The sequence below is a fragment of the Rhamphochromis sp. 'chilingali' genome (genome assembly GCF_963969265.1).
Source record: "Rhamphochromis sp. 'chilingali' genome assembly, chromosome: 19".
Lineage (NCBI taxonomy): Eukaryota > Metazoa > Chordata > Actinopteri > Cichliformes > Cichlidae > Rhamphochromis > Rhamphochromis sp. 'chilingali'.
In genome coordinates, this window is record NC_137946.1 from 34,539,041 (window position 1) to 34,553,266 (window position 14,226).

The 14,226-nt window shown below is 45.9% G+C and overlaps 1 protein-coding gene across 2 annotated transcripts in view; it reads left to right on the forward strand.

Annotated features, from left to right (window-relative positions):
• The first annotated feature begins 1,437 nt into the window (after window positions 1-1,437).
• Window positions 1,438-14,226, forward strand: part of LOC308387469 (dachshund homolog 2-like) — a 39,632-nt gene continuing 26,843 nt past the window's right edge. For both annotated transcript variants that reach the window (XM_080867534.1, XM_080867535.1), the window contains exon 1: window positions 1,438-1,869. In XM_080867534.1, the coding sequence (XP_080723660.1) occupies window positions 1,454-1,869 (416 nt within the window). In that variant the 5' untranslated portion in view covers window positions 1,438-1,453. The remainder of the gene's footprint in view (window positions 1,870-14,226) is intronic.

The window sequence follows — 14,226 nt, forward strand, 5'->3', positions numbered from 1 at the left end:
AAGGAAAAAACCTAAACTGGACATAAACTAACAAAACAAACCTGAAACCAAAAACAGAGCTGCAGGGAGACACGGAGGAAGCTACGCAGACAAACCAGCAACTAACAGAGGCAAACACAAGGCTTAAATACACAGAGGGATAACGAGGAACGAAACACAGAAGAACACAGCTGGGAGTGACTGACAAGATGAGAAAGGGGAAGCAAAACTCAATGCATTTACATAGGACACAGACTTTCAAAGTAAAACAGGAAACATAACACACTTGACTAGGAGGGAACAGCAACCATGGAACACAAACAGAAACCAAAAGATTAGAAAAGATAAACAATGACAAAGTCAAAGTTCAATAATGATACAAAGACTCAAAACACTGGGTCACTGACACAGGACCAAACGCTGTCCCAGCTCTCGCCTTTCTGGGACAATAAGACCTGTGAAAGATTTGGGTTTTAAAATACAGTCTGCCACAGGTTTGTGCAAAGTTGCAGAACTATTTGAAACAGAAATTACATTAAACAAATTGGATTCTAATATTCAGACACGTGTGCTAAACACAGGGCCAAATGTTCAGGTAGCCAAAGGTTTTGGAAAGTTCTCGATGTACCTGCAGACATTACTAGTGTGCAGCTGATTCGACGTCCTACACTCCCCCCTGTGAGATGTGATGATTCATGTGCTGAGGTGTTTTTTTCTGTTCTCAAACTGATCTCCCTGTTGGAGCTCAGTCTTTGTTTTCCTCGTCTTTCCTCGTGTTGTGCATTTTCTATGGTTTCGGTTCCGGGTCGCTGCTCGTTGGGCGACCGGCCAGTGCTACCTAGCCTGACCGGTCTCCCCAATGTGATGTTTGTGTTTTGTATGTATGGTCGGCAGGGCATCTATCTTAATTGCTCCTTGGGGATAAATAGAGTTTTTTTGACTTGACTAAACCACAGATGTCCAACTCCAGGCCTCGAGGGCCGGCGTCCTGCAGGTTTTACATGTTTCCTTGATCCAACACAGCTGGTTTAAATGGCTAAACGACCTCCTCAACATGTCTTGAAGTTCTCCAGAGGCCTGGTAATAAACTAATTATGTCGAATTATGCGTGTGTGTGTGTGTGTGTGTGTGTGTGTCTACATACATGTATTATTTTTGTGAGCTTTGTTTAAAACATCAGTAAATGAATAAAAAAATAAAATAAATGTAAAAAGTCGAAAACAAAGTGAACGATAAACCTCAGACTCACCTGTCAATCATTCACCTGTCAGAATCACAGCCCCGAAGCCCCGCCCCTGGGAGCGCTGTCCTCAGCCAACGGTAGTCTTGTCCGTCTGTGGCGCCCGCGTGTGATTGGCTGGATCCTGATTGGCTGTTGGCGGCAGAGAGGAGGGGTGAGAGCGGAGTGGAGTCAGCGTGAGCGGCTGCTCGTGGACAGACGCGCGCGGGCGGCGGATTAAACAAGGGTTCGGACATGGCGGGCTCCTCCATCCGGACCTCCAGCCCTCACACCGACCCTCTGCTCCACTCCGACCCGCCTCACAGTGCTTCTGTCCCGGCCGGCCCCTCGCGGCTGCCCGGCGGCAGTGTCGCGCACGCGGACTGCCGGATGGTGGACGTGCACGGCGTGCAGGTGGCGTCGTTCACGGTGGACGGTGCGGAGCTGCTGTGCCTGCCGCAGGTGTTCCAGCTGTTCCTGAAGCACCTGGTGGGGGGGCTGCACACCGTGTACACCAAGCTGAAGCGCCTGCGCATCAGCCCCGTGGTCTGCACCGTGGAGCAGGTGCGCGTGCTGCGCGGGCTCGGAGCCATCCAGCCCGGAGTGAACCGCTGCAAGCTCATCAGCAGACCCGACTTCGAGACGCTGTACCGGGACTGCACCTGCGCCAGGTGAGCCGGGCCGGAGGGAGGAGGGGATCAGCTGGAGTTTAGTTTCCTTCATTGATTTGATTTGAGTTGTTTATTTGAGGTTTTCTGACACCGGAAACGATCAGCGTGTTTGATCAATAACTTTAAATAAAGTGAAAGCGTTTGAGCAGCTGAGCGCCTGATGAAATCAGCTGTTATTGATTGTTGATATTTTCTGTTGTTTGTATTCTGTATACCACCTTTTTAAACGGTAACTGTAACGGAATACAGTTACTCCTATGTTCTATTTTAAATACGCTGGTAAATGTACTCTGTTACACCCAGCACTGTTTGGCTGATCGATTAGCTTCAGCCAAACACGCCACTCTCAGAGCCAATCACAGTGATCGGGTCAATAATGATGATGACGATGATGTCATCAGCATGTGTGTGACATATGGACGAACATGCTACCAAAACAAGTTGAAGCACACACACACACACACACACACCTTGGTCTTTCTGCTTGCATGAGGACCGTCATTACCATTAGGGCCCGGTGGGGTCTTGTCACGCTGAGCCTTAAGGGGAAGGTGGCTGTCATCTATATCCTGTTATGATATTATCGGTCTGTGGTTTATATGATGATTCCTGCAGGTCCAAAGACATCACTGTGCCCTGTACTTTTTAATCTTTAACACCCTTCACTCAGTGAATCTTTGGTCGCTGCTGTTCGTCCTGCGGTAGAACAAAGACACAAATTGATATGTTAGGGGAGTGTGTTTGTTTTTGTTTGGCAGGCTCGAAAACATTTGTAAATTAAAATTAGGATTGCCGCTTATGAAGAGATCCACCAGCATGAGGGGACAGAGGCCCCCATTAAACAGAAATTAACTCAGTCCCCACAAGAACACAAAGACAAGTTCACAGAAACACAAATCTTCTGAGTGCCAGTGTCTGCGTCGCATCCAGGTGTGTGTGTGTGTGTGTTTGCGTGTGTGTGTGTGTGTGTGTGTTTGCGTGTGTGTGTGTGTGTGTGCGTGTGTGCGTGTGTGTGCGTGTGTGCGTGTGTGTGTGTGTGTGTGTGCGTGTGTGTGTGTGTGTGTGTGTGTGTGTGTGTGTGTGTGTGTGTGTTTGCGTGTGTGTGTGTGTGTGTGCGTGTGTGCGTGTGTGTGTGTGTGTTTGCGTGTGTGTGTGTGTGTGTGTGCGTGTGTGTGTGTGTGTGTGTGTGTGCGTGTGTGTGTGTGTGTGTGAGTGTGTTTAATCACGTGAAGGTAGGTTTCTGAACGTGGATCAAAATGTTTTTTTAAATTATTGGATTATGTAAATACCCCTCAACTAATTAAATTAACAAAGAGAAGCTCTGTGTGCATGTGAGTGTCCGCGCGCGCCACGTGCGCGCGTGTCTGTGCGTGTGCGTGTGCGCGCAGCGTGCGCGTGCGTATGTGTGTCTGTGTGTGTGTCCGTGCTTGCATGTGTGTGTATGTGTGTGTGCGTGCGCGTGCGTGTGCACGCGCGCGCCCTACATGTTGTATGGTGTTCATTGATGAGGATATTCATAGAAATACAGACTTTATCATTTGAGCAGCCGTTTCCTGACTGCAGTCATCACAGCTGGAACATCAGCCTGTAGCAGGACAGTGTTAATGTTTTTAGTCCTTTATTTATCCAGGTAAAAATCTCATTTTCAAGAGAGACCTGGCATCATGGCAACAAAAGTCAAAAATACATGTACCACATCAATACATAACATCTAAAAAAAATACAATATCCCGCACAAACATGTGAAAAATATACAGTAACAGATCAACTGAGTGCGACATTAAAAACAGTCACACTGAGTAAAACAGTGACATCACACATGCTCCATCAGTATGTATCATCATGTTGGACCTGCTTCACTCATGAATGTAAGAGTTAAAACAGGAAACAAAGCGTTTTTGCACTTTACTGCTCGTGTTTGAAGCTTTAGCTGACATGCACTCAGTGGGCGCTCGCAGGTCAAGTTTTTTTTTTTCAAAATTATTACTCCTGTTAAAGTAGGTCAGCTGTTCAAGAGTCTGATAGTAGTGAGGAAGAAGGAGCTGTTGAGTCTGGATGCTCTGGATTTCTCACTTCTTCTTTTTTTTTTTCCTGTCCCGTTTGGATCTTTAACCATCAGAATTGTTGTCTTGAGGCCAAGAAAGATGCCCAACGGATTTACTTTAGCAAGTGGATCATCATGGCCTTGCCATATTGGTCCATTTGATTGACCTTTATTATAATTATGTATTTATTTTATTTTCAGTTGTTACAGACGAGACAGACATGACTGGGGGATAGGACAGCGAGGGAGAAAGAAAGAAAGAAAGAAAGAAAGAAAGAAAGAAAGAAAGAAAGAAAGAAAGAAAGAAAGAAAGAAAGACACCTGGATAACCTGTCGAGAGAAGAAAAAAAACAGAAGAGAGAACAAACAACAAAAAAGAGCAACATAACAAACACAACACCATCACAATACACTAGCTAACAGTAGATACTAAATATTAAATGTTATTGTGCAGCACGCAAGATCAACAGCGCACAATGTGCTTTGAGGTAGCAGCCAAGAAAGGTGTACATATAAATGGCCCACCCTGTAGTTTGTGTCTGTGAACACCCGTGTGTACACCTGTCTGCACACCTGTGTGGATCAGCACGCTTGTATTCAAAAGGTTTCTCCATGTAACGATCTGCTTGGGAGTTTGGGGAGCCATAGCCCCGCCCCCCCAGGGTATGAAGTAGGTATGGAGGTGATCCAGGCCCCAGAGTACGAGAGCCCAAGGAGGACCATCGAAGGGGCAACCGTGCCACCCTCCTGGGAAGACCTGAGGAGAGCCCCAGACGAGAGGCCACCCAGCAGCCACGGAGCAGAGGCCAGAGGGGGTTGCAGTGACATGCCCACGGGCTCTGCCGGCAGCCATCTGTGCCAGAGAGGACCGAGCCCCAGGTCCAGAGGCCTGAGGGCACCCCACCCCCCGGAAAGAACCCAGCCGGGCCACAGGCGCCAGGCCCCGCCAAGCAGCCACCAGGAGTGAACCAGTACATACATGAGCACCCAGCCCTGGACACCAAGAACCACCAACGCACCGACGTATGAGGGCACCAGCCACCGTCAGGGAGTGTGGTGAGGGGAGACAGGCCTCCATACCTCAGAGAGCCTGACATGTTCACAGAGAGGTGGCGTCTAAGACCCGACCTGACGTCTAGACACAGGCGAACAGGCGCACGCATTCCCACCCCCATACACATATAAACAAATACTCAGCACTTGCCCGACATGAAGACAGACACAAATAGACACTGTACACACAATCATACTCCCCAAACATACTCTTTATCCCAGGTCCAGGTACCGCCCCCTTATCGGGCAGTAGCAGGGAGGCCCCGCATCCCAGACCCCAATCTGACGGCCGACACTCCTCACAGGGGTGAGTGGATTTCACACTTCTGAACCTTCACCCCGAGGGCAGATGGTAGATACTCTGCAGAGAGGGCAGCGGGGTCCTGGTGATCTTCTCCACAGTTGTTATCACTCTCTGCAGGCATTTGCGGTCCGTAGCAGTAGTGCTGCCGTACCATGCAGCTGGTCAGTGTGCTCTCCACAGTGCAGCTGTACAACCTGCTGAGGATCTTGGCCGACATACCAAATTTCCTCAGCCTCCTCAGGAAATACAGCCGCTGCTGAGCCTTCTTGACCAGCTGTGTGGTGTTCAGTGTCCAGGTGAGATCCTCAGAGATGTAGACGCCCAGGTACCTAAAGCTGCTCACCCTCTCCACTTCAAGGCCCCGGATAAACAGCGGCTGGTGAGGCCTCCTCTTCTTCCTCGTGTCCACTATCATCTCCTTTATCTTATCAGTGTTGAGGGTGAGGTTGTTGTCCTCACACCATGATACCAGACCGGCCACCTCTCTCCTATAAGCCGCTTTGTCCCCTCCAGTGATGCGACCGATCGCTGGAGTGTCATCCGCGAACTTCAGTATGGTGTTGTCTTTGTTGGAGGCGACACAGTCGAGGGTGTACAGGGTGTAGCGGATGGGACTGAGGACGCATCCCTGTGGGACGCCAGTGTTTGTAATAATGCTGGCTGAAGTCCTGTTGTCAATCCTGACAGACTGGAGCCTGCCAGTCAAAAAGTCCTGTAGCCAGTCACAGAGGGTGGGGTGCAGGCCGAGTGTAGACAGCTTGTGAGAAACATGTAACAAACATGCATCTGTGGGTTGAGCATCAGAGTCGGGGCACATTGAGAAGACTCTTGCCTGGTGTTGTTTACTGGATGACTGAAGAAGCAACAGTTTGACTTAATGAGCAGGAACCTCAGCAGCATGTGGAAGAACCACAGATGTCCTCTGTTGCACTACCCAAAGTCCTCTCCTTCGGGTGGCGCTGTCACTTGGTGTTCACGCTCTCTGCGGTAGAGCATCACTTCCTGTTCCTGTTCCACCACACAGTGGTGTTTTTGAGTAGCTTATCTGCTTAGCAATTTAATTAAAAACTTTTAGATAACTTCTGTTTTCATAGTATAATCTTCACGTGCTTCATCCGAAGCACACTCTCTGCCAAGCTCTTTAAGTTTGTGCAGCTTCCCCGCTTGAAAGGGATTGATGCATCTACCACAGGTGTTTCACTGGATTTCACTCAATGACCAGGCGGATCTTTTGTTTTTCTTTTAATCTTCTTTTCGGCCGTAGTCAGCCATAGGTGAAAAATCTTTTAAATACAAACCAAAAAACCAAAATACAAACGTTTGTTATCACACCTCTGTGAATATTAACCAAACCAAACCTTTTTTAACACATCAATAGCAGTGCATAAGCTTTGCAGCACAATATTTACTTGAGTATTTTTAAATGCTCAAATTATGTAATTCACTCTAACGATTGTACATACTGCTTTCTATAAAAGTGCAAAATCAAATGACCAATCTGCATTAGAACTTAAACAGTAAACAATAGTATTCATGACCAGCTTCTCTTGCACTTAACCATATGCAAGCATTAACAGTCTTCCATATGCAGACCGACGATAAACAATGGTGCCGCTCGTAAACAGGCGACCAACCCACGGCACAATGCTAATGCTATGTAAGCTAGTGGCAGCCGCGATTCTTTAGCAACCCGCTTCAATCAGTTTTTGAACTTAGCCAGGAACCATTTCCTTACCGGCTGCCTCCCTGGATTTATAGATACATCAGCTCCACACAATATCCCTGCCGGTGACAACTTATTAGTCTCAATATGCGTACTCGTGTGTACTTGCGTTCTCGTGTACTCATGATACGTCATCAGTTGGAGACCAAGTACTGTTCCACTTCGAAGTACGCATCAAGCCGAGAACGCGAAAAAATCCCGGATGTGTTCTCGCTCCGCCTGTTTTATTGAGCATGCATCGGTGGTGACTTGTGTGGACTGGTACAGCTAAATATCCCAGAATGCATTCCGTCCAAAACTCAAACGCGGCAATGGTGGAGGAGCGCGGCTAAAAACTTTTAAATATTTCTGGGTCACAAAATAAACTTTTAAGATATTTTCAGGCAAGAATGTAGCTGTGTAAGCTTCGAATATCTGCTCGGTTTATCAAGATATCACATATTTCTAAACGTGTAGACGTCTGTTAACCACCAGCCTGATAGCAAAGCGGGAGGTCAAGGATTACTAGAGCCCGGCGAGAGCAGCGGACTCCCGCACATCGTTTTCAACGATGTGCTCCCCGGGCGCCCAATGGCTGCCCACTGCTTCACTGAGTGAATGGGTTAAATGCAGAGAGGAATTTCCCCACGGGTATCAATAAAGTACACGTTCTTAGTAGGGGTGCAACGATATTCGTATCGATATTGAACCGTTCGATACAGTGCTTTCGGTTCGGTACGCATATGTATCGAACAATACAACATTTTTAATTTATTTTATCAACTTTCCTTCTGACGATGCTGTCGGTGTTGAGCGTTCAGTGAATCTGCATTCGACTACTCCGCCTAGGCTGCACTGTTGAGCGCAGATCCACTGAGCGCTCAACACAGACAGCATCGTCAGAAGGAAGAGCGCAGGGCAAGCTAGCGAGACAGAAGTTAAGCTCTCTGTCACGGCCGAGGCCGCTTCAAAAGGTGACAGGACTCAAATGCAGGACGCTGAACGTGCTGTAAGTAGTTTTAGAGACGATGTTTAATTACTCAGTAAGTGTTCATAAACTGGAAAGTGAGGTTAACAAGTGCAAAGTGCCACAACTGAATCACAGGGGTCTTAAGCAGCCTGGGCTAAGTAAGCAATCTGGTCTTGGTCAGTGGGAACAGCAGTTCCGGGGATTGGGCTGGAGGGAGAGTCACACTGGGTCCAGGGAAAGGGTCAGGGTCACTGTAAATAGAGTACAGACGTTCAGGTATGGGTCAGGAGTAATATGGATAAGCTGTTCGTTCAGAATCCTCCTTCGTACTGCGTACTTGCCGTGGGTGGTCGGTGGTGACGTGGAGGGGTGTGTGGTCCGGGTGTGTGGTCTGAAACTCCTGGCGTGGAGGCAGAGAGGCAGGCAGGTGGTTCGGGTGAACAGCCTGTGGGACTGTCAGGTGGTCCAGTATCCGGGTTGGAGCTCTTCGGCAGAGATTAGTGTTTGGCAGCTTGGTGTGGCTATGAGAGAAACGCACAATGAGACAAACACACAATGAGACAAGGTAATTCACAAAGCAAGTGCGAAATCACGGTGGTGGCCTGCACTGACTAGGGTTAGCTGAGAATCTGGCGAAGAGAGGTTGAGTGCACTGGCCTTATGAGTCCCCGGCTAAATTACCCACAGGTGTGAGCAATCAGCAGAACACTGAGGCCCCTCCCAGGGGTGGAGATGCCGGCTCGGAGGGAGACACACTGGCACACACCCGGACCATGACACTCTCCTTGCAACATGGCAAATTGAACCTCCCCCACCCTCATTCAGATCTGGCGTTTGGAATTATTTTGGTTTTCATGTGACGTATGACCCTGAGGGTAAGCGAGTCATGGACTAAAGTAAAACAGTATGTTGGATGTGCCACGCAATGCTCAATTACATGGGTGGGAACTAGTGTGTTAGCGCAGTTAGCTCGTTAACGTGTTGGCCGTCTAGCCCCATGCACGGGGCGATCCGCGGTAGCTCGTTAACGGAGATTTGCCGTGTTGTGGCGTTAAGGTCATTTCAACGAGATTAACCTGAAAGCACTAGTGGGAACACAACGAATATGACTGCACATTTACACCGACATCATCCTAGTGCAAAGACAAGTGGAAGCAGACAAAAACAACAAGCATGCTACAAACTTTACCCGAGTCATTTAGACAGCCGTTAGCACAGGATTCTCCTTATCGAGACCTGATATGTTTAATATGCTGCTGAGAATATAGCCCAGAAGAAGTATAGTTTTTATTTTGGAAAGAGACATTTCTCTGTAATAAACTCTCTTTTCCAAAGATGAGTGATTCCTCAATCAGATACAGGGCTCGCAAAATCGCTAGCCCGACGTCCTGGAGCTAGCGATTTTTTTCAGTCGGGCTACCAAAATCTATCTCTGCCCTGCCCGTCGGGCTATTGTAGGAAAAATATATGTCAATGCTTTTGCATTCTTTCAGAAATGTAGCTGGGTAATTATGTCATTGGCATCGGTGAGCCACTGTCAATATGTGACATATTGAAGTCGCGTTTGAATTTGCGCTTGTTTTTTTGCTTTCACTTTGCAATCGCGCGAACTGTGTATAGAGAGCGACAGCACTGATCTGTGAGTGATGATAATTTGTGCACCAATTCCTCTGACATCGTCTTATTAATCGTTAGCTTACTATGCAAACATGACAAGTGAAATCTCCCGCAGCTTAAACATGTGAGAGGTTGATCGTGCAGAGAATCGCTGAGCTTATGTGAGTCCGTGTGTAAAAGCAGCAGGATATATATTTCACTACGATGACCTGGATGACTGAGAACCTTCACAGACAGATATATATTTTAGTTCTGCTCAGCCAAATAAGACAGGTCAGGGTGAAGAAGTGACAGCCAAAGAAAAGCTTACCACAAAACGGAGAAGTTATGACAAATCAGACTATAAGGCAAAAAGAAAGTGCAGCTTTATGGTTTCATGGACAAAAGAATTTCTGTGGCTGCAATATGACGAGCTAAATAACCAGGGCTGCACATAAGTGGTCCGCAGGTGCGCATTCGCTGTCAAAATAAAAAACATACACAAGGGTTAGGGTTAAATTTAAAAACTGTACTTTTGAGTTAAAATATATATTTATAATTTTAATAAATGACAAATTAAAAAGGCATGAACATTTTTTTTTGTATCGAAAAAATATCGAACCGTGACACCAAAGTATCGAACCGAACCATGAATTTTGTGTATCGTTGCACCCCTAGTTCTTAGATAACATCGAAATGTTAATGTTTGGTTTATTTCAGTGTTTTATTTGTTCCTGAGTAAATTGGTTTGGCTGAGATATTTTTCAATTCAGGAGGAAACATTTTCAAACTAAACCTATCAGCATGTTAATACGTGGAGATTCTGAAGGCTGCTTCAAAATGATCAGATTATATTTCAAATATTTGTTCAGTTCTCTTCCAAACCCCAGCAGCTGTCTATTGTAATTTTTGAGTGTCCACTAAAATAAAAATAAAAACTCACCTGTTTCGCTGTGATTAAAGTTAAGCTTCATAACATATTACTCACAGTTAAATTAAGAGGGGACGGCAGTAAAAACTCCAGACCTGTGACATCATCAAATACGCTGGTGTTCCAATTGTACAAATCGCGAGTCCGTGCTCGCGTTCTCGGCAAGTCCGGACTCGCCGAGAACGCGAGTATGGAGTTGCGTATATAGGATTGAGAAAGGGCCATTGAAAGAATTATACTGGGTTAGTGGCAATTTCCTGTTGTTCCCTAGTTCGCCTTCTTTTTCTTCCCGGACAGAAAAACAGACACAACATTAGTTCCACCCAGCTTGCCCTCCAGCCTGTCACTTTTACTTCTTTGTCTCAGGACTCTCCACCTCCTAAACTCGGTTTGACTTGACACTCTCCGTGTACTCACTACCTAATTTATAGCCAAAGTATTCACTCACTGTGTCTTTACTGTTTCTCTATCTTAGCTTTGCCGACTCGCTAGCAGCATGGCCTCTTCACCTGTCCCTCCTGCACTTTCCTGCTCATTGTGTCAGATGTTTAGTTACTCCTCAGCCTCCTTTAGCAGTAATGATACTTGTAACAAATGTTGCAAATGGAGGCCAGGAGGGCAGCTGGGGAAAGAGGGCGGCTGGGTGACGGTGAGGAGGAAGCATAGTCTTAAACAGAAGCCCCAGGTGCACCACCAACCTGTTCATGTGTCTAACCGGTTTTCCCCACTCGGCGACACACCCGCCGGGGGTCAAACTCTGGTAATTGCCGATTCTGTTCTCAGACATGTGTCCTGCTGCAACAACAGCACTACCACAGTTTCCCCAGAAACTGCACTGTCTACTGATCATCATCATCAGTATTATAATTATCATTATTATTGTTATTCAGGTAATGCTCACCTTCTGGGACATGTGTGTGTCAAACATGGAGACAGGAAGGGTTTGTTTCATTGGCATTAGAAGGATCTGTTTCACACCTGTGCAGGTTGGATCTTTGTGCTCTGTGTTAGCATCCTCCTGATGCATCACTCAAGAACTTAAGACAGGACGGCCTGAATTGATGGTGCCTGTTCCAGATGTTAGTAGTTAGGGCTGGGCGATATGGCCTAAAATCCATATCGCAATATAATTTGAAGCATGTGCGGTAACGATATATATCACGATATATTCTTTTCTTCTGTGTAACGTATTTTCCACACTTAAAATCCTTTAATTTTCTCAAAAATTGAGAGTGTGCCTCATGTATGAATTCTGGTTGTGCTTACTGACCTCGAACCGATTTTGACTGCAGAAATCTGTTAAAAATGTTTTAGTACAACTTTGGTAAGCCGCGCTGCTTGATGGATTGTCAGAGCATTACGGCGGCTGTGGTGAGGAGCTTCGCGGAGTAATCTGGGTCCAAAACGCCGTCCACTTCAGGTCCCAAAGTCAAACGAACACTGAGAGTTAAAAACGGTCTGAATTCTTTCATCTTTAATTAAATCATCAGCGTTGCTGCTTTACCAGGTGTAACAATTAAGTTTAACATCCAGGTATCCATGAAAACAGAATTTATTACATTTAACGGAATTAGAAGTTAGCAGGAAGTTAGCTCGCTAGCTTCCACCTAAACATTTCATACCGTGCTCTGACTGAGAGATTTTTGAAACTAATTAATATGTACAGCTCTGCTATCATTTCCAACATAAATGAATAATAATAATAATAATGGATTGCATTTATATAGCGCTTTTCGGGGCCCTCAAAGCACTTTACAATTCCACTATTCATTCTCTCTCACATTCACACACTGGTGGAGGCAGCTACAGTTGTAGCTACAGCAGCCCTGGGGCAGACTGACAGAAGCGAGGCTGCCATATCGCGCCATCGGCCCCTCTGGCCAACACCAGTAGGCAGCAGGTGAAGTGTCTTGCCCAAGGACTCAACGACCGAGACTGTCTGAGCCGGGGCTCGAACCGGCAGCCTTCCGGTTACACGACGAACTGCCAACTCTTTGAGCCACGATCGCCCTAAATGAAGACAGAAAACTAAACAGCAGTGGCGTTTGCAGGGTTACTGAAGTTGGACTACCTGGTATATAATGTTGTGCTACGTGATTGCTAGCGACACAGCTATGTTAGCATAACATTAGCACAGTGAAGCTGGAGGATGAACACCAACTTTTTTCCACTCGATAAAAGTTAACGTGAGGGATTCTGGTGGTCAGGGACAAATGCAGTCGCATAGCAGGATGCTGTACACGGGCCAAACTTCAGTCAGGAGAACAACTGAGATCATTCATCCACAATACGAGGTTAGTCATTAATATACTGCAACAACATGGGAACAGAGCAGCTGCAGAGAATTCAACACTAATGAATCAATGTTACAGAAGTGGAGGAAGCGCAGTTTTTGGCTTTCCCCATATTTCAACAGTGCTTCATCTCCTTGCTGTGACTGTCGCCATAATTTGCAGATGATTATGGTTGTAGCCGCTGCGATGCTTTTGACCAAAACAGGCGCAGCTTGATGACATCATCAACATGCGCTATCGCGATAGAGCGATATAGTCAAAGTCTCTATCGTTGGCCAAATTTATATCGTTTCTATCGTATATCGTTTATAGCGCCCACCCCTATTAGGAGTGTTGATTCAAAGGTCAACAGAAACTGTGTGTAACTGACAACTCCAACACACAATGTGTACAAGAAACAAGACAAAAATATAAAAGATGTAAAATTTCAAGCTGCCTGGAACTCACAAACTGAACAATTAGAGAGAAAAAATACTGAAAAGACACAAACTACAAGAAAAATAAATAAAAACAAGGACCAATGTCACAGTTTGTAAGCTCTACGATGCATTATCGGGACACAAACCTGAACCCTCAAACACACACACACACACTTTGTTCTTCGCAGTTTTTTGGTTTGCTGTTTTCAGAAGTAACTGCACTGGCCTCACTGGGTTAAACTGGGTTCACTGTGTGTGCACATAAAGGATCTCTTGTCCCAGTTTAATTAAGTGTAGAAAGCCCAAACACACACACACAATTTAATTTACTGTGTGTGGGCGGGTCCTATCAGAGCTGTCAATCAAACCCTGACCTGTGGGTAACCCCACCCCCCCACCCCACCCCCGGACTGTCTGTGTGTGTGTGTGTGTGTGTGTGTGTGTGTGTGTGTGTGTGTGTGTGTCCTGATAATGCATCGTACAGCTTAGGTCCCCTCAAGGTTAGTGAGACAAACGTGTGTGTTCACAACAAGCTGAGGTGGGCACACTGGGACCTTAAAATGTATGTAAATTAATCTGATTACTCTGTGTAACCCACTCAGTTCTGCTTGTATGGTAGCATTATTATCACCGAGATCCTTTAAATGATTTTTCCTTTATTATTTGGAAACTAAAGGATATTTTCTGTAATCATTGACATCATTTTCTTGTTTTTTATCAGCCCATTGTTTTAAGTTTGGCTCCGTATTATTATCTTTATTGCTTTTTATTCCTACTCTTGTATTTGTATTGACTGTGTTGTCATTATTATTCTCTTCTAATATTTCAGTGGGGGAATATTGTTTTCTGTCACCTTTGATTTAATCTTTTATCTTCGCTCTTTTATTTTCCATATTCATTCTCACTACACTGATTCCTGCCTCACTTCCTGTTCTGCTGTGAAATACAACAACAGGTAATCAAGTGACTCTTGATGTGTGTGATTAGTAGTTTTAATATTTTAGTTCCTGGTGTTTGTTTCCTGTCAGTAACATTGGTTCCGCC